Genomic DNA, 24,958 nt, shown 5'->3' with positions numbered 1-24,958 from the left:
CACTGGTAATAATCCTACAGCTGGGTCATGTCCGAGTGGTGGCGCCTGCGATGGGACACTCAGCTCTTGTGTGATTGGTCTGGGGAGTGGCGCTCAGCACAACAGGGTCTTCATACTTTCTCTACAGTCCAGTAACTCACATCTGGGCAGTTGTTTTCTAAAGGATTCGACATATTCTCGAACCCAAAGCAGCATTTGTACAATGTGGTTTATTTGTGTGAAGAATATAATTTCAGAATACCTCGTTGAACAATGGATTTACTGCAGCACATCGAGTGACTTTAATGATTCAAACAAAGTGAATTATTTGTATATGTGACAAAAGCAGAATATAATACTAATCACTGTAGCTTGGAAGGAAAGAGAAAGTGAACAGAGACAGAAAGGGCTGCAGAACGTCTCAGGGAAAGATGAATTAATACCTCAACAAGTTCACATTTAAGTCGACCTATCACGTAAATATTTGGTTACTTTAGTCAAGTTGACAGAACATTTAGTATATTAAGAGGAAGTTAGAAATAATACTGTTGTAAATGGTTGGATTTTGTGAGACAGCACTGGTCTCTATGGTTTATTTCTCCATCAAGTAAAAAGCAGATGTTTCAACACTGTCAAGTCTGGATGATGTGACAGCTACCACATGTGAAGACAAAAACGTCCTCCCCCCCTGTTGGCTGGCTGCAGTATGTTTGTGCTTTGCATCACCAAAAATATTGTTGATAAACCTGGAAGGACACAACGTGAATGCCACAGATGTTGTAAAAAGTTTAGCTCATCAAAAAATACCAGTTCTTATGATTTGAATGCATGGCAGTTTTTAAAAGTAATTTCCCTGAGGAAAAATGTAGTATGAATAAAGATAATTGATTAGAAATTACAATTAATAACAAGTTAAACAGGATATTATATTATATATATAGGAAGATTTGCAAAGATGTGTAAAAATGGCAACACAGCAAAGGAGACACACATGAATCCATCTTTTATTTGTAAATCTTGTACCAATTCAAAATTTGGAAAAAAGAGAACAAACAAAAGCAACTGTTTTTACAAAAAACATTTTAATAGAGCATTTATATTCCTTCAGTTATTTGCATATCAAACCCATATAAATCTCCGGATAATAACTTAATACAACATATTTCAATTTACAACTGTCATTACTGACAAAAGGACGCAAACATCTGGACATGTAACTTGGATTTCATTACAGTGGACCGGTGCTGCTGGAATTTCTGTCCGCTCCACATGGTAGTGTAGCAGTGACCAGCAGAGGGGGGTGAAAACTTCCCAGTAACAAGTCGGCCAGCGTGCACACTGTGCGTAGAGCTGAGTGTGGTCTGCAGCTGGTTCACTGCCACCGAAGCCTCACTCCTCCAGTAACAGTTTCCTCCACATCAGCTCCAAACAAGCCCCCCCCCCTGCAGGTGGATCTCTTCCAGACCTGCTCCGGTGCTCGGTAGCTGCACATTTTAACAGTCACATGAGCAAGAGGTCAATAACGGCTGTGCTCGTCTGTTGCAGTGACGATGACGTCCATCCAGATCCGCATGGACACGGCGTTGGACGCCACGAGGAAGAAGAGCCGGTCGTACGTCTTCACGCAGAACGTCAGAGGAGCCCGAGGAGACTGGAGAGAGCACAGTCACACTGTCAGAGACGCTGCTGTTGTTTCCATAACTTAATCTTACTTATCTCAGTGCAGAACTTCGTTAATAACAATAACATTACATGGATAATAATCACTGCACTATTAGAGTTGTTCGCTTGAATTCTTTTGGTTTCGCTCTCACAATCCTCTCAATACTTCTATGAAGGAAAACACAAAGTTGTATATTGTTGCTTTGAGTAAGAGAGAACTCACGGATGTGGCTGTGCGTAGATGGTCGTAGTAAACTTCTTCTATTGCCTGGAAGTAGATGACTCCTTTAAGCTTCCTCTCATCACAGTCTGCAGAGAGAGGGAGAAGCAAATTAAGGTCATTAGGATTCGATAGATGTGCTCACATCATAAAAGTTCTTACTGGTTTCTAACTGTATTATGAGTCCAGCCTGTTTCTATATCAGGTTCTTACTACGTCATTATGAATTCATAATAACTATAAAAACCCTATTTTTACTCTAGAGAATTTGAAAAATATCATTTTGCATCATTTACACAATTTGATCATATTTGTATCATTATGTTTTCATAGTATCCCTGGAACTTAGAAGATATGGTGTCTTTCAACATTCTCACCATCCCCTCTGTAATAATTCATGGATATTGATACAAAAGAATCTGGTATGTTTAAGGGACTGATTATTCTCAAAGATCCAAATAATGTTCAAAATCTAAATGTGAGTTTAAGTGTGGTTTCATGAGGCGGCTGTTGGGTCTTTCGCTCCACAATTATCCAATGCTGGTGACTTTCATTCATGCAAACATCATTGTGTGCACACCCCTCCCAACCCTCCCCCCTGCAGCCAGTCTAACCTGTATAGTAGGCCAGTCGTCTGTGGTCCGTGTCGAACGAGAACCACCTCTTCTTCCAGGTCTTCACCCTCCCCCCTCGCTTGGTCAGGAAGCCGGCGCAGCGGCGAGGCGTCAGCCGCAGGTCCCCGCAGCCGGACACCCCGTGACCCAGGGACTCCACGTGGGCCCGGAGGTCAAAGTTGGCGGAGAGGAAGAGGGGCAGGCTGCGCGGCTGCAGAGACAAACAGAGTTTATGTGTGAGAGTGAGGAGGATTCAGGGACTTTTTATCCTGGTAACACTCGTCTTCAGATAGAGACAAAATATGTAATTCTGCCTTTCTTATACATACATTTTAAAATATTGTCTACTTTTTCTTTCCCTGGTTTTTTTTATTTGAAATTCATAAAGTTTAACCTGCAAATTGTGTCTTTATACAAGTCTGGAAGTTTAAGGAGATGATAAAATGATTCCAGTGGCATCTCTTGGTTTACACACACACACAAAAAAGCAACAGGTTTTTATAATGTGGGTGTGTCCGTGGCATTGAGATTAACATACCTCTGGGGAGTTTGGGGGGGAGCTGGCCATCAGCTGCTCCTTTGGTTCTGGTTCTGGTCTTTTTGGCCTTTCTTGCTCCGGTGGTTCTGTTAAGGGAGAGTTTAGCTCCCTCCCTCGTCTCTCCTCCAACAACACCCACCGTCGCTCTTCCTGGGTGCATGAATCATAGACAATAATTAACCATCTTCCAAACAATGTGACCGCCCCTTTGAGGTTAATAAATTAAGAAAGACAATGATTGTTCTGCAGAAAAAGTATTTTTTTTAAATGATTCCTTGACGTCTTCTAGTGAATTTCTCCCTCTCTCCAGTTCAAAACTCACATAAACTCAAATCACATGGTTAGGCATGTTACAGCCTCTGCATTTCTCTGTGCTGGAAACACACTTTACAAACATCCACACATCTGCTGTCTGTTTCCTGGGACCCTCATGCATGAGCTGAGTGGGTGGCAGTGATCTGACAGCCGTGTCTAACGCAGTGTCGGCTGGTGTTTCCCACGGCAGGTGACTCACCCGCTCTCTGAGCAGTCGCTCTCGCTCCACCTTGGCTTCCCTCAGCTTTTTCTCGATCTCAGCGATATCCAACAGATTCGGGCTGCAGGAGGAAGAGTTACACTCGTTACTGGTGGGAACAGAATCACTGCGAACAGCAAATAAAGTCAAACAGTTCAATTCAATCAATTCAGTCAAGTAAAACACACTAACAAGGATCAGTTAGAAACTAAGTTAAATATGTGGGAGGCAAACAAGGCATCTGCATAATGCATGTTTATGGTATAGCACCCCCCCTTCCTTCAAGAACTGGAATTCTGAACAATCCCAACAGACTGCACTGACTGACCAATCACAGAAGACTGGGCTTTATCAAGCGACAGGGTCTAATTCCAAGTGTTTCAGACAGAGGCTGAACAGAGGAGCTGCATTAATTACAGTATGAGGAAAGTGAACATTAGAGCATGACAACCTGTACAAGTAATAACACTGATTACAATTCTGATCCTGAACATTAGAACAATATGTCTCCTTCAAAAAGAGTCAGTCGTTGAGAACTTTCCTAAGTGTGATAGGAGCAATGGAGACAAAATCACGATCCCCACAATTATCAAATTCTGCCAAAACCCAGAATACATACACGTTTTAAATAAGACTGTATCTTGGTTGTTGCAAACTAATATTATTATTACTTTATAAAGCTTTCATTCCTCATGAGCACTTGTTGAATTTGTTACACAATCAGTACAGTTGTTTCCAAACGTGACCTCATCTCAAGCTACTGTGGAAACTTAAACTAAACTCGTTGTAACATCTATACTTTCCCTGTGAATCTATGATTGTAAATAAAATGCGTGTTGAATCATGTGTCCAGCGACGGGAACCTATTTGTCGAATGTCTTGTTTATTAGAGCACGGGACAGAAGAAGAGCTTCTTTGTCTGGGATGCAATGGAACAATTAATGTTCTATGTCTAAACATTTTATCATGGCGATGGTATTTTTGGAGTTTTACAAGATGCTGTCAGTAATTTGCAGAATCATCTTAGGGGCATGTGGGGGATGAAGAAAATCAGGAGGCTGATCAATAATTTTCTTGTTAGCCTGGTTTGATTTTAAATTTAAGATATTTCTTGGATTTTTCATAACAGTTATTGCTGAAATATGTTGTTTGACCTTTAGTCCTGACCTTTAGTTTGTGAACCATTGCTTTAGATGATTGGATGATTGGGTTAAGCTTGTTTATTATTAAGACTTCATTGAAGCGATGTCGTTGATGGACAAAACTACCAAAAAGAGACCTGAGTTGTTATACACTATGAGTTTTCTTTAGTATTAAAGGAGATACATGCTGCTCATGTTCAGGCTCAGAATTTGAATTTGTGTTATTACTTGAAGAGCTTTACAGGCTTTAATGTTCAGAAAACTCTTTCTCAAACTGTTTATTGCTGCAGCTCCTCTTTTCAGCCTCTGTCTGAAAAATAAAGCCCGTTCTGCTCTGATTGGTCCGTTGGCCCACTCTGTTGTGATTGGACAAACTTCCTCCAGCTCGTGCATGAAATGATGGCCTCCGGTTTCTGTGTTAGGAGTTATGCTAAACTAGCCGCTGGGCGTGCATTATGCAAATATTGGCCAAAGCCGCTCCCTTTACCACAGACCTTACTCTGCTAAACTTTCACATTCAAAAAACCATTATGACAAACTAGAGAATAAACGAATAAAATAATAAAGTGTCATTCGTCCCCTTTAAAACCAAATCCACATTGTGTCTGATCCTTATTTGAAGCCTTTTTCTGGAACAAATAATGGCAGATACTTTTTTACTTCTTTAATTCCTACTCCTACTCTTCCACAAAAAGAAACTAAGAAGCACATCAACCTTTTCATTCCACTCAACCCATAAGAAGTGGTTCATGAGACGAGCAGTGGAGAAACCGACCTGGCAGCACGGGAGCTCGCCGTACTGTTGCACGGCGTGAGGAGCGAGACGCCGTTGCTGGTCCCGGGTCTGCCGTGTCCATTGCTGAGTCGCTGTGGGGAGAGGGGGGAAGCGAGAGCCCCCGGGGACTGGGTGTCTGGAAGCGTCCTCGACAGCCCTGAGAGAGGAAGAGGATTTGAGAAAGACACGTGAGGAGGATGTGAGTCGGTAGCTCTGCACACAAGGTGCGCCGTGGGAGAGATCCCTCAAGTGGTGGCAGTTTATCAAAGTGGTGTATCACGTTAGATCGAGAATATTCAGTTACAGTGCAGCTACTGTAAATAAAGGTCAGGATGAGGAAAAACCTGGCAAGACAGGACATGTCCTTGCAGAACAGGCTACTTTCATACCTGGTGACAACCGAAAAAAAAGATTTTGGGGCTTAAGTGTGGTGGCGCTTCTCTGGCTCATCCGGTCTGTACCGGTAAGTCCTGCTCTCTCCAAGCGTAACGACAACCTGCCGACTCGCCTGACACACCTTTGATTTGACTATAAGGGAGGGAGCTGAACAAACAGGCGGACAACAACCGGGGACAAGAGTGCAGCGAGAGAGCGAGTTGATTGTTCTGTGTCTCTGTGTCTCTCAGCTTAAGCAATCAAGAGCACAATAGAACATGGGGAGAGTGAGAGAGCGAAAGAAATAAAGAAAGGGAGGGAGGAGAGAGAGAGAGAGAGAGAGAGAGAGAGAGAGAGAGAGAGAGAGAGAGAGAGAGAGAGCTCACCCTGTACAGAGAGCGGCCGGTCGTTGATTCTGTTGTTGCGATGCGAACTGCGTCTTCTGGGCAAACTGGCGGATTCTTTGTACGGTTCCTACAAAATATGGGTGCAGTGAAGGAAAGTTCATTTTTATTCGCAAAGCAGAAGGTATCTCAGGGCACAAAATGAGTCGGAAATGTCTCAAAACAGTTAAATTTGATCTGAAAATCTTAAATAAAGATTAAACCTCCCATCAGAAAATATATTTGCAACTATTTGTTTAATTGACAAGATAAAGTCATTTTAAAGCCTAAAAAACAACCGTTCAAGTCTTTGAGTTTTACAAAAAGACATATGAAGATATTATCTTTAAGTGAATTGTGAAAGACAATTATAGACGACACAGCCAGGGTCTGTAATAATTTGCTCTAGATGGCTTAACTCTCTCTGAATTAGCTAAATAACTTTTAAATCAGTAGAACTGGTGCTGATTTACAGATTTGACTAGACTAAAATAAATAAACTAAAATGAAACAATTTTTAAATAGAAAAAGAACATGCTGGATCCATGGCGACGGGATGTGCACCTGAGGGGGCTTGTGAGGAGTCAGAGGCGACAGTGACATCATGCAGGGGGCGGAGCCGTTTATGTTCGACCAATCGGCGAGCGGCTTCTTCTCTTTGTGAACCTGTAGGAACAGATTAAACTTCATTTGAAATCCAGCGACGCGTCTTGAGTGAGAAGTGTCACCTGATCCTCCGCGTGAGATATTCATAAAGGAGAATGAAACCTCCCCTTCCGACACGGATCATAATGAGTTAAAAAGAAATTATCATTGCATCACTATCTTCCCCCCCAGCCTGCCCCTGGTTGACTCACTAACACATGAGCCATTCAGTCACCACATTGTTTAACCCTTATCTGGCTCCCTCACCGCTCCACACTTTCACAGACACAGTTTCAGGACAAATCTGAAATCTGAAATCCAGTTTCCGAATGTGTCTCGAGATCCAATCACGTTTTCATTTCAAAGCTGCACGTGACTTGTTCCTCTGAATGAGCGCTCACTGTTAAAGTTCACAACACATGACAGGAGTAAACCACATCCTACACACAGTCGTTGCAGTCACACACACTTGTTGTCGTGCAGTCTGACACCGTCTCTTCCCTCTCTCCTCCTCTGCACTGCCACTCCCTTCTTCCCTCCCTCCGGCTCTCTCCATTCTCCGTTCTTTTAGGAGGAAAGGACTCTGACCGACACAGTGTTAACGCCCGTCAGCCCCACACAGATTCATCAGACTTTTCTTTACCACTCACCACTCGCTGCAAGGGATGTGAAACTTCTCCCAGCTCGTCTTCTTCTCCCTCTCACACATGTACACACACATTCACAAACGCAGCTCCCTCCCTCGCATTACTCACTCCTCCCTCTCTCCCTGCCCATCCCTCCTGGCCTGAATGAAGCTCTCTCACTCTCTCACTCTCTCTCACTCTCTCTCTCTCTTTCTCAATCCCTCTCTTTCTCTCTCTATCTCTCTCTCTACACGTCTCATTTGCTTTTTCTTCGTCCGCACCTCGTCTCCTCCTCATTTTTACTTGTGCGGTCAGAAGTCCGATCAAAGGGAAACCACCGGCTGTGTGATATTATCACAGCACACTTTAATTAGCCACAGAGTTAATCACATGTAGCAAGAATTCATAATATAAACACAGATAACACATGGTGAGGGCGGATCTGGAGATGTTGGCCAACCGGCAGTCTCTGGATGTTTTCAACTAAACTCAAATAAAGCCCATTGAAAAAGGAAAAAAGCTAAAAGACTCTTCATCTCCATGTTGAGGAGCAGATCCGTATATCAATTGTTTAAGTCATCATTCATTATTCAGGTCACTTTGATAGATTTACAATAAAATCAGGAGCAAAAGAAAATCTGGAGTTAGGGAAGGAGTCAGAATATTCTCTGCAAAATGGTTCATCCGGTAAATCCTCAGGTTGCAAACACTGATTGTTCCCTACATTGTGGGGAAATGTAATTTGCTTCCCTTGAACACAAGCTGATTCATTTCAAGATGTTCATCTGGCTAACACAGACATTTATTTCCAGATTGTTAAAAAGGATGTAAAACTACTTCCCTTTGACCATTATACTGTAAAACCTGTTTTGATGAGGAAGCTCAATAGCAAACATGGTCCAGGAACCTTAACCAGTGTGTTACACCCAGTTCGGCCACTTGAGAGCAGCAGCAACTGCAAACAACACTGACGTAATATCGCATCATAAAGTAAATAAAGTGAACTAAACAATCTCAGTTTTCATTTGACGCTTTGTTTCCAGCCACCTGCTGAATATCAGCCCAATATTCACTCTTCTTCCTGCTCTCTTTTGGTCTCCCCCACCCAGCTCCTGGGGGAAACATCTAAATAACACTGTTCTTTTGTTACTTGCTGACTTTGCATGTTTGGTGCTGTGGGGCGTAAAAAACAAAACTTTGAGAAAACAGACTTTCTAACACTCCATGTGATTCATTTGCATGGGTTTGCCACAAAGATAAATGTATCTGTTCTACTGACGCACCGATGCACTAGAATGCTCAGGGCACAAATACATTTAAAAAGTTGTATTTCTTTTCATTTTTTAATGTTGTCATAAAGAAAAACTTTAACAACTTTAGATATTAACAATAAAGTGGCACTGACTTAATAAAAATAAAAGCATTTATAAAGAATAAATTAAGGAAATAAATGAATTATCCTATGAAATAAAAGTTTTCATATCTGCAAAGATAAACTGGGATTCTGTGATAAACTCATATTCTCACAGTTGCGTTCTATTTCACTTCTTTTTTGCAAAATTCAAATGCCTGTTGTGAAGGAGCAATAATCCAGATTTGTACCGTTTGATTGGTGTGGACGAGTTCTCTCTTCTCCCTCCTCAGGGCGGTCAGCTCCCTCTCCTTCTCTCTCTCCATCTCCTTCAGCTGCCTCTCCAGCTGCTGGACTCGCTCCTGAAAAACATGCAGAACACAACTCACATCAGTGTCAGCAGCCACACGGCCTCTGCTGCTCAAAGGAAAGGTCACGTGCTGCAGCTGACTCGTCTGAGGGGCCCGGCCTGGCCCGGCCCGGCCCGGCCTAACTGTTCCCTGATGCGACAGCGTGCGGGTCGCGTGAGACACCATGCAAATCAAACATCCATTCAGCAAGTTAATAAGAAGCACGAGGGGTTTAACTCCATGAAATGATGGCTTATATTAAAGAAGCACCTTAGGGCGGCACATCTAACATTTCCACAATTCTCTCTCTGTCCGTCTGTCTGTGGCTCTAACATCTCCAGAATCATTCATTTCATCAGCCTCCCACTTGGCACGTGTATCGTTAAGGGCACGAGGACATGCAGAGTCGAATTTGAACACACGTGTGGAATATGAATAGGCTCAAGTGTGATATATCTGTTATAATAACACTGATAAATAAACTCTAATTTCCACATTGAACGAAACAATCCTGGGTAGCCGCGAATTCTTGCTCCAAAATGTTCCTCATCCCCCTCGTGTGTTCTTATCTTTTCATTTTTGATTTCTCTCTCATGGTGGCCTCTGATGTGATTACGCTCACTGTACGGTGTCATGTGACAGCGTCGGGCTGATGCTGGTGAGAGTGAGGTAGAGAGTTCATGTTCATGTCACCAACCCGACAGTGGGGGGGGGGGGGGGGGGGGTTAATTTGCATGTTAAACCATGGAGCGTGACGGGAAAGGCGAGTATGTATGTGTTTAATTTTCATCCTGACCAGACAATCTAGCGTGGCGTTCAGTCCTTAACGGGCAATAAATAAATAACAAATTTCACTTTAATAATTTTACTGTAAGCGGGGCTCATGTTTCAGACTCTGAAGTTCACTTCCTGTTCTCACGTCTCCTTATTGTAACTCACAAAAAGATAAAATAAATTTCAGCTCCCTGTTAACTTGTTAGAAGCGGCCAAACAGGAAATTTAGAGAAGCAAAAAGAAACTTCAGCCTGAGGTAATGACTGTGTCGGACCTCAGCTCCGACACAGTCACTAACTTCTTGTGTCAGCTGCCGGTCACAAACAAAAGAGAGAGTCAGTGGAGCTCGTGAAAGTCGAGGTGGACGAGGATCATGGGTTATTAAAGTCTCAATACTATTGTTGCTCCAACACAAATCAAGACAATAACCTTTTTTGTTTATCATTGCATGTTTCCAGGCTGTGATCACATCAACAGACGCGGTTTCTGCAGGTTTCAATGAGACCAGACTGAATTCAACTGACGACGTATGTGAAGTGGGACAGATATGAGAGGAGAGCCCCAGAATGACTTGTTCTTCCCCATAAGTTGAAGATAAGGTGAAGCAGACTAGCAGCAGTGGTCATTCTGCCACAGGATCGGAGTGCAGCTAGAAGTGTGGAAATCTTTCAACGTAAATTAGAAACCTGTCTTGCGTTTAACTAAGACTGGTCTATTTTTAGTTGTATTCATTTATTTACGTTAGTTTTAGTTTACTCTCTTTTACTTATTCTTACTATATCTCTTTTATCCCAACTTGAATTAACTCTATTGTTTTTATTCTTTGTATTTATTTACTTTAATCAGTTGATTCAGTTTTTTTTTCACATTTTTACCATTCTCACCCGGTGTTTGTAGTCACAGTTATGAGTTACACATGGGTCTGATCTGTGGTTTTATTACAGCACTTTAATATCTGTATCGTTAAGAAAGAACTACAAGATTTCTCTTAGAAAAAAAATAATATTTCAATGACAAAAGTAGCGTTAAAAAAACAAAATTAATCTAAGCCTATTTAAGACCAAATACCTTATATTTTAACATAACTTAAAAGCTTATTATAGAACTTGAGACATTTTGGACTTTGGGACACAGAAACCTTGAAGAGAACCATATAGCTGAGCTTTATGAACTTGGCTAGTGAAGGTGTTGTGATGCAGGTCATTAGATTCCTGGGCTTTCCCGTTACTTTGTCCACCTGAACTCTGACGTCACGTATCTCTATCGACTGGAGGTTTGAGCGAAGGTTAATCCCACGTCATCGGGCGACGGTAAACACTGACACGAGGTGCAGGACGTGCAGATAAGCTTCAGACCGCCGCAGCAGTTCTCTTACCTGTGCTGTGCTGACCGCATGCTGCTGACCCGCGACTTCCTTCTCCACTTGCCCTTCATTCATTTCCTCCGTCTCTTTCTCCTCCACGCTCTCGTCCTCCATGTCGATGCTAGTCTCTTGCTCCAGAAAACGAAACTCCCAGTCCTCGAAGGCCCGATTGGCTGCTTCCATCACCTCCTTCTCCTGCAGCAAAGACAGACAACCTGTTTTCTACAAGTCCTGAAAGTCGGAACATCTCAATTCAACTTACATATGACGCCCAAGTATTCAGCCTTTAGAGTTTTACTACACAGTAACGCAGGGCTTCAACGATTGGTCTTTTAATTGATTATCTGGAAACTATTAACTCTAGTGATTAATTGTTTAAGTCGACTTCAAGCTAAATTTGAGCTTCACAAATACGAAATATTGAAAGTTTGGACCTCTTACATTTTAAAAAGAACCCAAAAACAGACTTCAGGTATCTTCAGTAACATTTTTAGTGGATGTGTGGGTGTGTTCAACATTGTGAAATTTACTGTGAGTCAACTCATTAATCTACTTCCAAACATCATCTGAGAAGAGCTTTAACTTCTCTTTAAAGCTGATTCTGTGCATGAATGTCATTGATCACAGAAGAGAAGACAGACGGTAATTTAAAGATAATCTAAGTTATTAGTCTTGAACATTATCTCTGTGAACAAATCCAGGAAATCACACTACTAAGTGAAAGTAAAAAACTTTCACAGCTCACACAACTAGTTGTCGACCTCTCTGTGTAAACACCTGCTGTCTTTCCTGTGCACTCGTTCTTAAGTCGTCTATTTGTTTTCTTTTCTCTGTGAAGCAATTTGTGCCAAACCGGTTCTATAAATCCCTTTCAAAATAAATCTGACATCTCACAACATAAAGTAACAACCTGCTGCTGCCGGGCTGCACCGACACCTGTCATTACCAGACGGAGACCCAGCTTGTTCTGTCACATTCACAAAAGACAAAGCACTAGTGTGTGTGTGTGTTTGTGTGTGTTTGTGTGTGTACCACTTGAGAAACATTGACACATCAGGTTGAACAGGTCCTGAACAATCACACACTGTGCAGCTAAAGAAACAACATCATTTACAGACGTCAACACTTTGACCGAAACGCAATCATGCCCCGAGACACCAAGTTACAGTTCTGTGTTTCATTCAAACATCTTAATAACTAAATATCCGACATGTTGCCAATATTCAGAACTGGACTAACTTAAAAATCTGATTGACAACCCAAATCCTTTCGAAGCAGAAAGAGACACTGGTCATTACTGTGCTGCTTTTGAAAGGTAACTGAATCACTTGTAATCTAATAGATTGTGTATTCAGATTACATTACCTTTCTAGTTTGATTACCACTCTGAAGCTTATCTGTGCAGCTAAAGCTCTACTCATCAGCTGTGTGCGCTTTATTTAATAAAAGAGTTTCCAGTGTTGCACAGATCCCGAATCCTTCTCTGTGCACAGAAACTCAGCGGTGGATGTAACAAAGTAAAGTTACTCTGTTACTGGACTTAAATACATCTTATTTACATATATTTCAGGTACTTTTCACTTTTACTCTGCTACATATATCAGCAAATGTCTGCACTTTCTGCTTCACTACATTTTTACTATTGATTTTAAGGTAAACAATAACGAGAGGGAAATCGGTCGACGGATCCAATCAGAAATGGGCATGTTACATTAGACCCCGCCTCCTGCAGCAGCATCACTGATTAGGAAGAACCACCTTTAAAACTGATCTCGTCATGTACTTTAATTACTTTTAATACTTTAAGTACATTTAAAAGCGAGCAGGTAATAACTTGTACGATGAGATGGCAGAGTTTTTATTGCAACAGCCACGATCAGGTTACTGAAAAACTAGGAATCCACGGACAAGCCCTGTATTTGTACTTTTACTTGAGTAGAATGTTTGACTACCTGCTCCACCCGTGCCCACGCTGCACGCTCCTCAGCTGGCTCACCTGTTGCAGCTGCAGGGTCAGCTGCTCTCTCTGGCTCTCCGGCTGACTCGGGATCAGCTTCTCCTTCTCCTCACAGCTCCTCCTCAGCTCCTGCACCCTGAGGCCCTCCGCCTCCAGACGCTCTTGCTCCTGCAGGCACAGACGCGGTGAGGGGAAAAATCCGTGAAGCAAGCAGAAAGCTAAATAAATACAAACACACGTCTATTTCACAACCTTACTTGGGAAAACCAGACATTTATCTGTGACCAGCTCTGAACTGGAGCCTGAAGCAACTAATGGTTTCTCAGAAGGTCTGGTGTTGACACTAGTGGACCATTACCGAGCCCACACATTTGTGTTGAATCCCTTAAGCCTTTTATTTCTGCTGCGTCAGAGATCGCTCTGCTTTGCAATCAAATGTTACATCAACACACACAGCTCTAATGGATCACGGAGACATAAGATAAAAATACTCTCCATCTATTGCTGTAACAAAAACACACTTTCACACATATTGCAGAACATCGCAGTGAGTGTGCGAGTGTTGTGGGTCTTACCTTTTGTCTGTTTGTGTGTCTGTGCGTCTCTCTGTGTCCGGCCTGCTGCTGTAGCGCCTGCAGCTTCTGTGTGTGTCTGTGCAGCTGCTTCCTCTCCGTCTGCAGCTCGCCCTGCAGCAGCGCGATCTCCAGCTGCAGCTGAACGACAGGAGACACGACCCAGCTGAATCACACTGACCAGAGCGCGAGCAAGTCGAGAGACACGCATTCCTTTACTGTGACTGTGGCGGCGATTGGAAACACGGCGTGGAGATTTAAAAATGCAGAGCAGGGACACACTCGGGATCATTTCAGGGGTTGTTGTTTTTCCTTGACGACTTGGTTGTTGATTTGTAATTGAGTATTAAAAAGAAAACCTTGAATAAAACATTAACTCTTGATTCTTTGCCTCATATATTATAATAATAATACATCGTTTCACTATGGGGCTGCAGCCTCTGATTATTACCTCAGAGGGGGCTATAGTTTCATTTGATTATGCAAAAACTACGGAGCAGATTTACGTGAACTGTTATGGACGGCTGAGGTACAAGACAAGGCAAAAACTATTTAAATTTGGAGTTGACCCTAACCCTAAATTCTCCTTTAAATGTCAGATAGCTAAAAATTAATTTTCTCGGAGCTTGAGTCAGATAACAAAAAAATATTGTATTATTTATGCAGCAGATACACTCATTTGAGGAGCTGGAAACTGCAAATGTTTCTATATTATTGTTTCTCAATCGTTTTCCATTGATTGACCTGATTAATCAATTGACTCTTCAGCTTCTGATTCATTTTCATCCTTGTGCCGTCCAGGAAGGATTAGATGTTTCTGTGGACGTCTCACGTGCTCACCTCAATCTTCAGCTCCTCCTTCTGCTGGTCGATCTCAGCGATTCGCTGCTGGAGTTTCGAGGCCGACGGCAGGAGCCTCAGTGAGCCCATCTCCAGCCTCTTCACGCAGGACTGACAGAAAAGAAAGAGTCAGCAGAGTTAAGTTTAGTTTTGATATGTGGTGTGAGTCATTGGTTTAGATGCGTCCAAGAAGATGCTGGTTTCATGTGTCGCCACCGCATCGTTTCACATGAATGAGCTACTGACAGCCACCATCATCATCATCATCATCATCACCATCATCATCATCACCTCACCAGCTTACCTTCTCGCTCTCCGTGCTGCTGCTCTCCGTGTCCGACTCCGCCCCCGAGGAGACCGGACTCTGACACCCAGCGACTCGGGCGACCCACGGCGGCTGTGGCCCCTGTGGCCGCTGGCGCCTGGGGCTCTCCATGTTGTGTTGGGGCATTCCTAAAGGCTGAGACAGAGGGGGGAGGGGGAGGGGGGGGGGGGGGCGACTTTAGCAAACATTGTGGTAATCTAATCTGCTGCACGGTTGAAGAAAGAGGGGATCAGGTGACAGTTTACAAAGGGCGATATCACAGCTGAGGAACACTGCAGAAGCACATAAACCCCCTCCACCCCCATCCCAACCACAGATACTTCCAGAAACAAGTCTGTGATGGAGAAACCACCTCAGACGAACCGAGAGCTGAGGAGGAGAAACTACACGGCCGTGGAGGAGGAGAGGATACAGGATGTGGTCGGTGGTTGGTGGTTCGTGGTCGTGTTTCAGGGACTCTCTCTCAGCCAAGGACTCGGTGAACGCCGGCACGACGGTGACACATCGTGGCTCTCTCCTGTCTGAGGCTTTTGTGTCAGTGGAGAGACGGTAAATGAAAGAAGCTTGGAACAATCAGTGAAAGCCGACAATGAGAAAACGCCCACTAAAATACATCCGAGCAAACTTTGAAGTCTGAGCTTTGGAGTTGTGTTTTTTATCTGTGTCGTATTCATATGCATTTACCACGATACTGTATTTACACTCGTCTGCATCAAAGTGTTTCCCAACATTCAGGGACACGTTAACCTAAAGGCCTTTATTCTCCTCTGGGCTTTATTCTATTGTCACCCGTTTCTCTCTGATCCGTGTGGTTTCGTCTCAGCATCGGCAGAAACACGCATACGTGTGCACGGACCGAAACCGATTTGTGGGAAAAATACTTCTGCAGCCTATTGTCCGACCTTTTCCCACCAGCCTCCTTCGCCCTCCGTGCCCTCCCTCTCTCCTCGTATCCAGACCTTATTAGGGCTGAAGGAGAATGCAGGCCGAGTGGAAGAGGAGAGATAAATATACAGTAGGAGATATGAGTGAGGGCGTCCAAACACTGACTGGCATGCTGACATGGAGAGAGAAAGATGAGGGAGAGGGGGGGGAGACAGAGGAAGTGAAGGGTGACATGTCTTGAGGAGCTTTAGAGAAGTGTCCATGGATATGAAACAGGCTACATCTAACCCTAACCCTAACCCATCTTCAAATATTTCTCATGTAATCCTATTTTTCATTCCCACTGATAAGGAGGTTAAGTCTGTTGCTTTGTTTTTTTTAGAAGAAAATCGCTTAACAGTTTTCAACGAAACTCAGTGGAAAAATGGGAGATTGGCCAAGAAAGATTTATATTATCATTTTATTAAAGAATGTGTATTCTGACACTTTCACAGATTTGAATGATGCAGTAATTAAAATAATGCATGGATCACAACTGGTATCTACAGCTACCGGGACATTTTCTCAAACTTTCCCTTTTAGACAAGCCCTGAACTCTGGTGTGCAAACGCAAATGTCTGAATCAGTTATCCAGATATTTTCAAGAACCTTTCTCTGTCCGCCCCCTCGAAAAAATATGAGTGAACTCATGAGGTGCCATAAATGTGATGCTTTCTAAGCTGCTGCTGCTGCCCAGGAAAAGCCGTCGGCCTCAAGGGAGAACGAGGCAGAGGCAGATTCACAGTAAGTCCCATTATCATCCGAGCAGCATTTGCTGTGTGACCCCCAGCTAAAGTCCACTCAGATACACTATCGACTCAGCAGAGAGGGACACTGACATGCAAGAGTAAAGTCCATGCTTTCATGTTAACACAGTTTGTCCAATGTGACAAACAAAAGACTGAACAAACACAGGTCATGCACAAGGAGACAGAGAGAAGGGCAGCGGGTAAGGACGGAAAAATAAATCCGCACAGTCATGTTTAGCCTCAGAGCCACAGTGAAGAACAATCGGGGGTTTTGTGCCCAAAATAAATGAGCTTGATTTCTCTGTTCGGCCTCGAGTCTACTCTCCTGTGCTTGTTTGTCTGATGCACTAACTAACCCCTGAAAGGTAACACGAGACACGACCATCGACTTCAAACGGACCCAGGAAGACTCTGGGACTCCGTGTGTCAGCCTGCGATGATAATTATCAGCCACAGATCGGCAATAAGCGGCAACAGCTGACTCACCATAACACAAACACATGCACACAGTCGGAGCTCTGTGAGGGAGAGAGGGCTGCGTCCAAACAGGAATGTTACTTGTGCCACGTTATCTCACCGTGAACTCGATTCAGCAAAGTCTTATCAAGGCCTCTCTCTCTCTCTCTGCCTCTCTTTCTCTCTCTCTCTCTTCTCACTCTCCCCCCCCCCCCGAAGCTTCAGCCGATCATTGGTTTCTGATCAACTGATTCAGATCAGACGTCAATCAATAAACAGTTTGCTTGTGTCCTGCATGTGTGAACAGACCAAATCTGTTAAATCCAAACAAGCCTATCTGGTGAATTTATGCACAGCTGCACAGCCTGTTTGGAACTCCTCCAGAGATAGTTTGCCAAATCACAGACCACAAGTTTTTATCCAGAACATCACTAAGCTGCCATGTTGTTTACAGCTAGAAAAGCTTAGATGACAAAATCAGGGTTTTCAGTCATCACCTCCAGCAGAGCACATTCGGTAAATTACAACTCAACCACTCACAAGACAATGACTGGACTTCTGCCATTTTTAAAGTTGAGATATGTTTGGAGTAATGGAGATATGGACCAGAGAAAAACCAAAGAACCAACGAGGAAAAGTTCATGTGGAAAATAGGTCTGCAAAACATTTCCTCTAAAGTGAGAATCTATATTGTATCCTGATTGGCTGTTGAATTCTTTTTTTTTCTTCACCTAAACATTAATGAATCTGGAAGTTTATTCAAAATATGAATTTTTTAGTTGGCTGAGGTGGAAAAGTTTGCTAATTGCAAATAGTTCCACAGATAAATGAAGATAAACATGAGTCAACTTTCTCAAGTGTCAACTAAATGAAAAAGTACAGCAGACGGAAACGTCCAATCGGTGTGAGGCAACAGACTGTTTTCTACATCGTTTAATGTTTGACTGATGCTTATTTATAAGTTGAAATGGTTGTCGGCCTGATCCCTGTCCACTGAGTGTGTGTTATGTGTTGTGTGACTGAGGAAGTGCTGCACGCAGATGCACTGTATGAATGTGTGATTGGGTGACATGCAAAAATTGTACTGACTAGAAAAGCTCTATATAAATACAGACTATTTCCCCTATATGTCTCTTTATATAACTGTTCTGCCTTCACATGATGTTAGTCTCTGATGCACTGGAGCTAAAACCTGGGCCTCAGCATATTTAGAGTGCGACACAGCAGCCATCTGAAATGACCCCGTCAGGACCCCTTGTTGGTGAGAGGCTGAAAAGGAAAGGTGAGGCTATGCATTGTGTACACAAAACCATAAAGTCCACACTGACAACAGCGATGTTCCACACGCAGGACAAAAGAGCTGTGACGGCAGCGTGCTCTGTGTGGGTGTGAATGCTGTTTGTGGCCTGTCACTGTGCGCTCGGCGGCATCACCGGGAAAAACATGTCACACATGAAGCGCGTGAGCAGAACCTGTAAAGAGGGGGGGGGGGGGCGATGCACAATGCAGAAATAATCCACAGAGGTCAGGAGGTCAAGTCACCCTCAGTTCACTCACATCAAAAAAGTGACGTTTCATTACACATAAATGGAAGTTTATATACTTTTCTTTTTCCAAGAATAATTATTCAATACAGCAACACACATTTTCACAAAATGTATAAAAGATCTATGTTGGTAATCTAATTCATCTCTGCTGTAATGAAAGAATGGATGAATGAACTGACCCAGCTTCGACTAATCTCTGGGTTACAACATGTGTGTTCGCTCTGTGAGCTCAGGTGGGATCTGTGATTTTTGTGAAATAAAAACCTATTAAAATCGATCACTTGTACTCGATTTATTTACGACATCTCGCCGAATAAACATCAAATCAAGCAACATCTGTGTTGACTTTACCCGCTGCAGGGTTTAGAGAATGTGTGGGATTTCTCTCCGGGTCCATCGAGCTCAAACGTTTCCAGAGGATCATGGTGGTGAAATCAGTCGAGCTCAATACAAACACACGTTCACTGCGACCCTGAACTGCATCGTACTGCACTGTACAAATTCTGCACCGTGGCGTGACTCTGACCAGAAGGTTATCTACAATCCAGATGACAAAATACCTCTTCACTTACTGTAAGTGGCTGACTCTGCATCTGCAGAAGGCATGAGACCAAAATGACCTATTAAGCAACTTGAACTGGTGGGACAACACACTTATTTTTTGTACTGGCCACAATTACAGGCTGCAGCTTCAGTCAAATGGACCAAATTTCCAGGCTTTTAAAGTGTTCAGTATCAGCCTGACATCATCACATCAGTATCTGATGAACACAGTGTTTCCACAGAGCATTAAGTCATTTTCCAATTTTGACTATTAAAAGTGGAGTTCTTGCACTGTCCACTCTATAATTTGGCTATTTTCAGAGAAACAAATACACAAGTAATAAAAAAGCTGAGGCTGAGGGATGAGGCTCCCTTATATGCATTCTGCTCAAGTTCATAAGTTTAATTTGGGTTATTATATGTAAAGGTTTACAGGCTGTAAAGCTCAGAAAACACATCACCTTCCTCATTAGCTGTTTTGAGACATGCACCGAACTCTGCATGTTCTCACTGGATGAGACGCATGTGTGAACACAAATGTCAGAGTCAGAGCCGAAGGATTATCTGCAGAGTTTATCCGCCCGGCCTCCTATAGTGAAAGATTCTGTAGAAAACTCCAGAGAATTCCAAATGAGAACACAGCGGGGGATCATTCTAACACGTGACTGATGCAACACATAGTCAAACACATAGAAGACGAGAGCAAAGATTTCAAGTGATCGCTGCAGCAGAAACAATAAGTTACTTCCTGCCTCTATCTGACTGATGCGGAGGATGTTGATGTTGTGAATGTGTCTGTGCAAAAAAAAACGTCTTTACTGTGCATTGCTGCAGCTCCTCTTTCAGCCTCTGTCTGAAACACTAGATTACAGCTACTGTCTCTTTAAGGCTCCCCTCCTGATAAAGAGCAGTCTACTCTGATTGGTCAGCCAGCCCACACTGTTGTGATTGGTCAACTGTTTCCATCACTAGCTGCTAGACGTGCATGATGTCACATGACACATGGACAATACTTAATCATTTTCTTACATTATACTTATTAAGATTAGTATCGACCGGATGACGAGGCCTTTCAGGAGCTTCAGGGTTTTCTGTACCACGGACTTTGAGCTTTTTTCACTTCACTTTCACATTGACAAGAAAACCTGGGAGGAAGTAAAATACATCTTCTTCAACTCAGATAAGAACTGTCATCCTCTCGCTTTCTTCCATTCAAGCAAAGGGCACACTGTCATCTGACTAAATGCTGCCGACTACCCTGCGCTGACCTCTGGACCTGCTGTGTGCGGCTCCTGCTGGCTCGGCGCCGACGAGCAGGAAGCTGTCATCACGGCCTGTGAGTGGGAGGAGCAGGTGAGATGTTGTGGATGTCACACAGCTGTCAACATGTTACTGTGGGAAAAAGTGACCAATCCCTCGTGACACCTGGGCGACAGGGCCGCACATAATAAATCTAATCCCGCAGCTCGGTGTCCCCTGGAGGGAAATAGCAACATTCTGCATCATGCAATAACTTAGTGAGGATTAACATTAAAAGGTAAATAAATTACCATAACAAACCAGAACTGTAATATACTGGCCGTTATGTTTCCATTGTATTATTGTGCCTTTCCCAGTATTGCTGTGGGATTGACCATCGTCAGTTGAACATAAAGTGTCAAGTTCTGCATTAGTATCAAACGTTTGACTTCTTTCCAGATCTGAGATCTGAGTTTATGAGAAATTCATTGTAGATGGAGAAATTGATTAACTGGTTTCTGCAACACAAGCAGTTAAAGGGTGTCTGGGCTTTATTTGTTAATTTCCTTGTAACATGAAACAAACTTCTGCCAATGGTAAACACCAGAACACAATAAGGCGCGAAAGAGCTTTTTGGCTCTGTACAAAATCCAAACAAGATATTAAGGTTTAACGACTGAAAATGTACAACAACAACAACTATATGTTACACTCAGTGAATCGGTAGCTTGTCCCAGTTCAGCTGCCGTCGATATTCTTCTCGTATTACAAATACATGTTTCCCGGAACAAAGTGAATGGTATTCCGGGAAATCTCTGCTGACGGATAATGACAATAACAATAAACTGCAATTGAGAGCTACATTTATTTTTCCATTCATCAATTTGTCCATCAATAAAAAATTGTGTAATTAGCATATTATAATAACAAGCGATAAAAAACAACGAGAATATGTGGTCTTTGCCGTTTTTAACTACATATACTTCGTGGAGCATTGTAGTTTTTTTGGTTTTGTGACGTTAATTGCAACACATGTGATTTGAGGAAGTATTTTATATTAGTAGGTGACATTTTAGGTTAAATACGATAGATTCCTCAGCAATAAAGCAGGACATTGTATTCTAATGTCAAGGCCCTGGTGCTGCTGTGATAATTCACAGGAACAAATTCATAATAGAGTTGTCTTAATGTAATATTTGTCCTGTGACAAAGTCCAAATGTCACAAACAGGAAAGTGTGAGAAAGGCCGACTTGTACTCATCTACCTTGAGGCTGCAACTTAGTTTACACTGAAGAAAAACCTCATTCATGGACATTTTTAAAAGCCTGAATTTATGATGACAAATGCTGTTTTAACATGAGACATAATCTGAAGGCGTTTATCAGTTCCCAGCCGTCTGCGGTGGGTAATCACGACAGCTCCTACTGCACTGACATTCCTTCGGCCTGAGTAAATCTCTGGGAACTGTGATGCAAGAAAGCGTGCGCCATTAATGAGCGACTGGGACGCGGAGCTCAGACACAGATTTGTCTCCAGTCATGGTCAAAACAAGACGAGTGAGCAAGAGAGAGAGAAAGAGAGAGAGAGAGAGAGAGAGAGAGAGAGCGAGAGAGAGAGAGAGAATGACTGAAAGGTAGAACTCCCCAGACGGTGAACCCTCCCCACCCGAGGCAATCTCTCCTCAAAGCCACGCTCCCACCCACTCTGTTTACCCTGCGTGTGCTGATGGAGGGATAAAAGGAGAGATATCCCAGGGTCACTGTAAACAAAAGGCTGCTTTTTTGTGAGCTGCTGTTATTGTCACAGGACGAGGTCGGACTGAAAAACAAACATTTTGCTCAGAGAAAGTTACTTTGAACGTTTTCAGAGATAAGTGATGAATAATCTTGTTTAAATCAGGATTGGCGAATAACATTATTAGTATTATTATATAATTATCGTGATGTATTCTTCATCAAAAGCAATATAGCAAAAGTGAATCATCATAAATTGCTTCTGCATTGTTCAGGCAAAAATCAGTTTTTAAACTTCGAAGAAAAACAAATGACGAACCATGTAACGTTATAATTATTGATTCTGACTTGATAAATAACATGAATGAAGGAATGGCATTAGGTTATATAAAAATATAAATTCTCAGAATAGTGAGAAGTTACTCAACACATTCAAAAGAATATTTTGTAAAAGGTGCTTCTATCAATAATGTTCATATATCACAAGTTCCAAAGTGCTTGAGTGGACAAAAACTGGGAATTCAAATTAAGGAAGATATTAAAAACAAACAGATCATAAAAAAGAAGGGAATAAAATACAGTTCCATGTCATTAAATACGGAACTTACACAACATGTTTGTTTGTAAAGTGATGCCTATTGTCAATATTGACGATATCAATATTGACTCATGTGAACACTGTGTATCTTGATACATTTACAGCTATAAAATGTGTAAAAAAGAGGAAAAGAGTGGAATAAAATGAAGTAACATGGAAATATGAATTGTCAACACAGTGGGAAACAGTATCTCTAAACAGTAGTAACCATATGTATTCAGGCCAGAGGGAGGGATTTGACTCATTATGATGAATGAATCAATGAGCAGAGACTGTTTTATACTCACAGCCAAAGACTGCTCTTAAGCAAGGAGGCAGGTTTTGCTCTGTAAGTACCTTAAACTCCAGGAAGCAGTTTTAATTCCTCTTTTGTTATGAGAGCAGTCGCTTTAAAAAGATGCCCCAACACACACACACACACGCACGAGCAAACACACGCACACACACACGCATACACACAGATGTCAGATCTGTGCTGTTTTTGAATTATAGTTTCTTTGCCTGATGTTTACCACAGATGACGCTGTTTGCTCTGTGCGTAAAGTGTTTCTGGGGATTTGGAGCGATTTTCGGCCAATTTGGTGCCAAAGCGAAGGAAAGCGAAGGAAACTCGACTCTTACCTGGGAAACGTGCTCCAACCTCAGCGGCTCCAGCAGCTGTGGCTCCTCCGCTTCATGACACACTCAGGAGAAAGAGGAGGAAACCAAACAAGCAGAGAAACGTCACTTCAGCAAACTCTCATGCGCTTTCGTTTTCAGGACGCACGGACAGAGCCTGGATCGCGTGAAAGTGACTCTCCGGTGGTTTTCTGTGAATCTGAGCCTCGTCAGATCTCCTCCCCGGTTGTTGTAATCCGGGTTTGTCTCAGTCCAGCCCGGGATTCAAAAGAAAGAACCGCGGGTCAGTGAGAGCTGCTGGTCGGCGTCAACAGGTGAGACTGAGCCGGACGCATGCGGTGGAGGAGGTGGAGGAGGACGGAGGCGGGCACCGACCAGACCGTGTGATGCGAACAACAATAAAACAAACTTCATATCAGCTTTTACAAAACTTCTGTTCTATTCCCTCTTGGGCTGTTACAGGCAACCGTCAGAGTTCAAGTCCCTGCACTGAAATGAGATTTCTATTCCGGGCAGTGGCGGGACTTTCTCATTTTGGATCTGAGGAGTCATCCAGGCAGACTGCCAGGGAAACAATAAAACCCCGTAATGCTTTTAACGACAGACTCCCACCGGGTTGGTTTTAATATAACAGTGATACAGCAGGAGGATCAACTTAAAGGTCAAAACAGATGATGGGAGTTTTGTTCCAGCATGTTTTATTCTTTTTTTATTCTTTAGACTTCTTAAGCAGTCTTAAAGGGATGGTTCACCCAAAAATGAAAACCACCAAGGCCCAATTAGACCAAGTTACACCAAATGAAAAAAACTCTTGAGATATCGGTTCTCTAAATCCCCTGGTTTTATTGCATCAAGTTCAATTTTTTATTCCTGTTCTGCATCAAAAGGGTTTGGGTTCTTCCCAGTCTCATATCGCATCAACCACCAGGTGCCGTGGCAATCTGACCACAACCTCACAAATACAGCAAATTCACAAACATCAAATAACGAAACAACAACTATATCAACAATTCTAACATTAAAGTAGTGACCGGCCGCCGACATGTCTTTGCCGACTGGACTGTCGTAGTGTCCACGTGTTGTGCGATTGTTTTTTTATTTGTTTAATTATTTGCAGTTGTGATTTTCCCTTGAGGGCCACTGTACTCGGATACTATTGTCCCCCTCTTACAGCATGACATATAAATAGGCTCTTTGAAGAGGCTGTGGCTGATGGGTCTCATGACCTCTTGACCCCTTTAGTGTCATCAGTATCACATCCATGGGCAGATACGTTCACACCTACACATATTTCAGTCAGAGCTGTAACAGACACCGCCTAAAAAGCAAACTCGTTCTCAACCCGTTATTTTTATATTGTTAAATAACCTTTTAGTTTAATTTACAATACAACCTTTCACACTTTTCCATATTCATTTGTTGTAATGTCTTTATAGTTTTACAGTATTTTGTGTCATCATCATTAATCTGTTTTATTTCTTAACTACTTATTGAGTTTTTTACACGATAGTACTGGTGTAACTGGTTTGACAGTAAAAGTTGTAG

At 42.6% G+C, this 24,958-nt stretch overlaps 1 protein-coding gene across 2 annotated transcripts; it reads right to left on the bottom strand.

Annotated features, from left to right (window-relative positions):
- Positions 1–1,039: 1,039 nt before the first annotated feature.
- phldb3 (pleckstrin homology-like domain, family B, member 3) lies at positions 1,040–23,554 on the bottom strand. 2 transcript variants are annotated; one of them, XM_062398824.1, is made up of 15 exons: positions 23,417–23,554; positions 14,985–15,140; positions 14,681–14,791; positions 13,844–13,981; positions 13,308–13,436; positions 11,324–11,506; positions 9,076–9,186; positions 6,767–6,868; positions 6,206–6,293; positions 5,445–5,601; positions 3,528–3,609; positions 3,014–3,163; positions 2,476–2,686; positions 1,865–1,950; positions 1,040–1,630 (listed from the first exon to the last, which is right to left on the bottom strand). In XM_062398824.1, the coding sequence occupies exons 2-15, from the start codon at positions 15,129–15,131 to the stop codon at positions 1,496–1,498; spliced, it is 1,830 nt and encodes a 609-aa protein (XP_062254808.1). In that variant the 5' UTR covers positions 15,132–15,140; positions 23,417–23,554; the 3' UTR covers positions 1,040–1,495. The 2 variants fall into 2 exon arrangements, with proteins under 2 accessions (XP_062254808.1, XP_062254807.1); XM_062398823.1 differs by lacking the exon at positions 23,417–23,554 and adding an exon at positions 17,165–17,230.
- Positions 23,555–24,958: the final 1,404 nt, after the last annotated feature.

Source organism: Platichthys flesus, chromosome 11 (assembly GCF_949316205.1).
Source record: "Platichthys flesus chromosome 11, fPlaFle2.1, whole genome shotgun sequence".
Taxonomy (NCBI): Eukaryota; Metazoa; Chordata; class Actinopteri; order Pleuronectiformes; family Pleuronectidae; genus Platichthys; species Platichthys flesus.
Note: the sequence above shows the minus strand (reverse complement) of the source record. Positions and strands in the feature narration are given on the sequence as shown.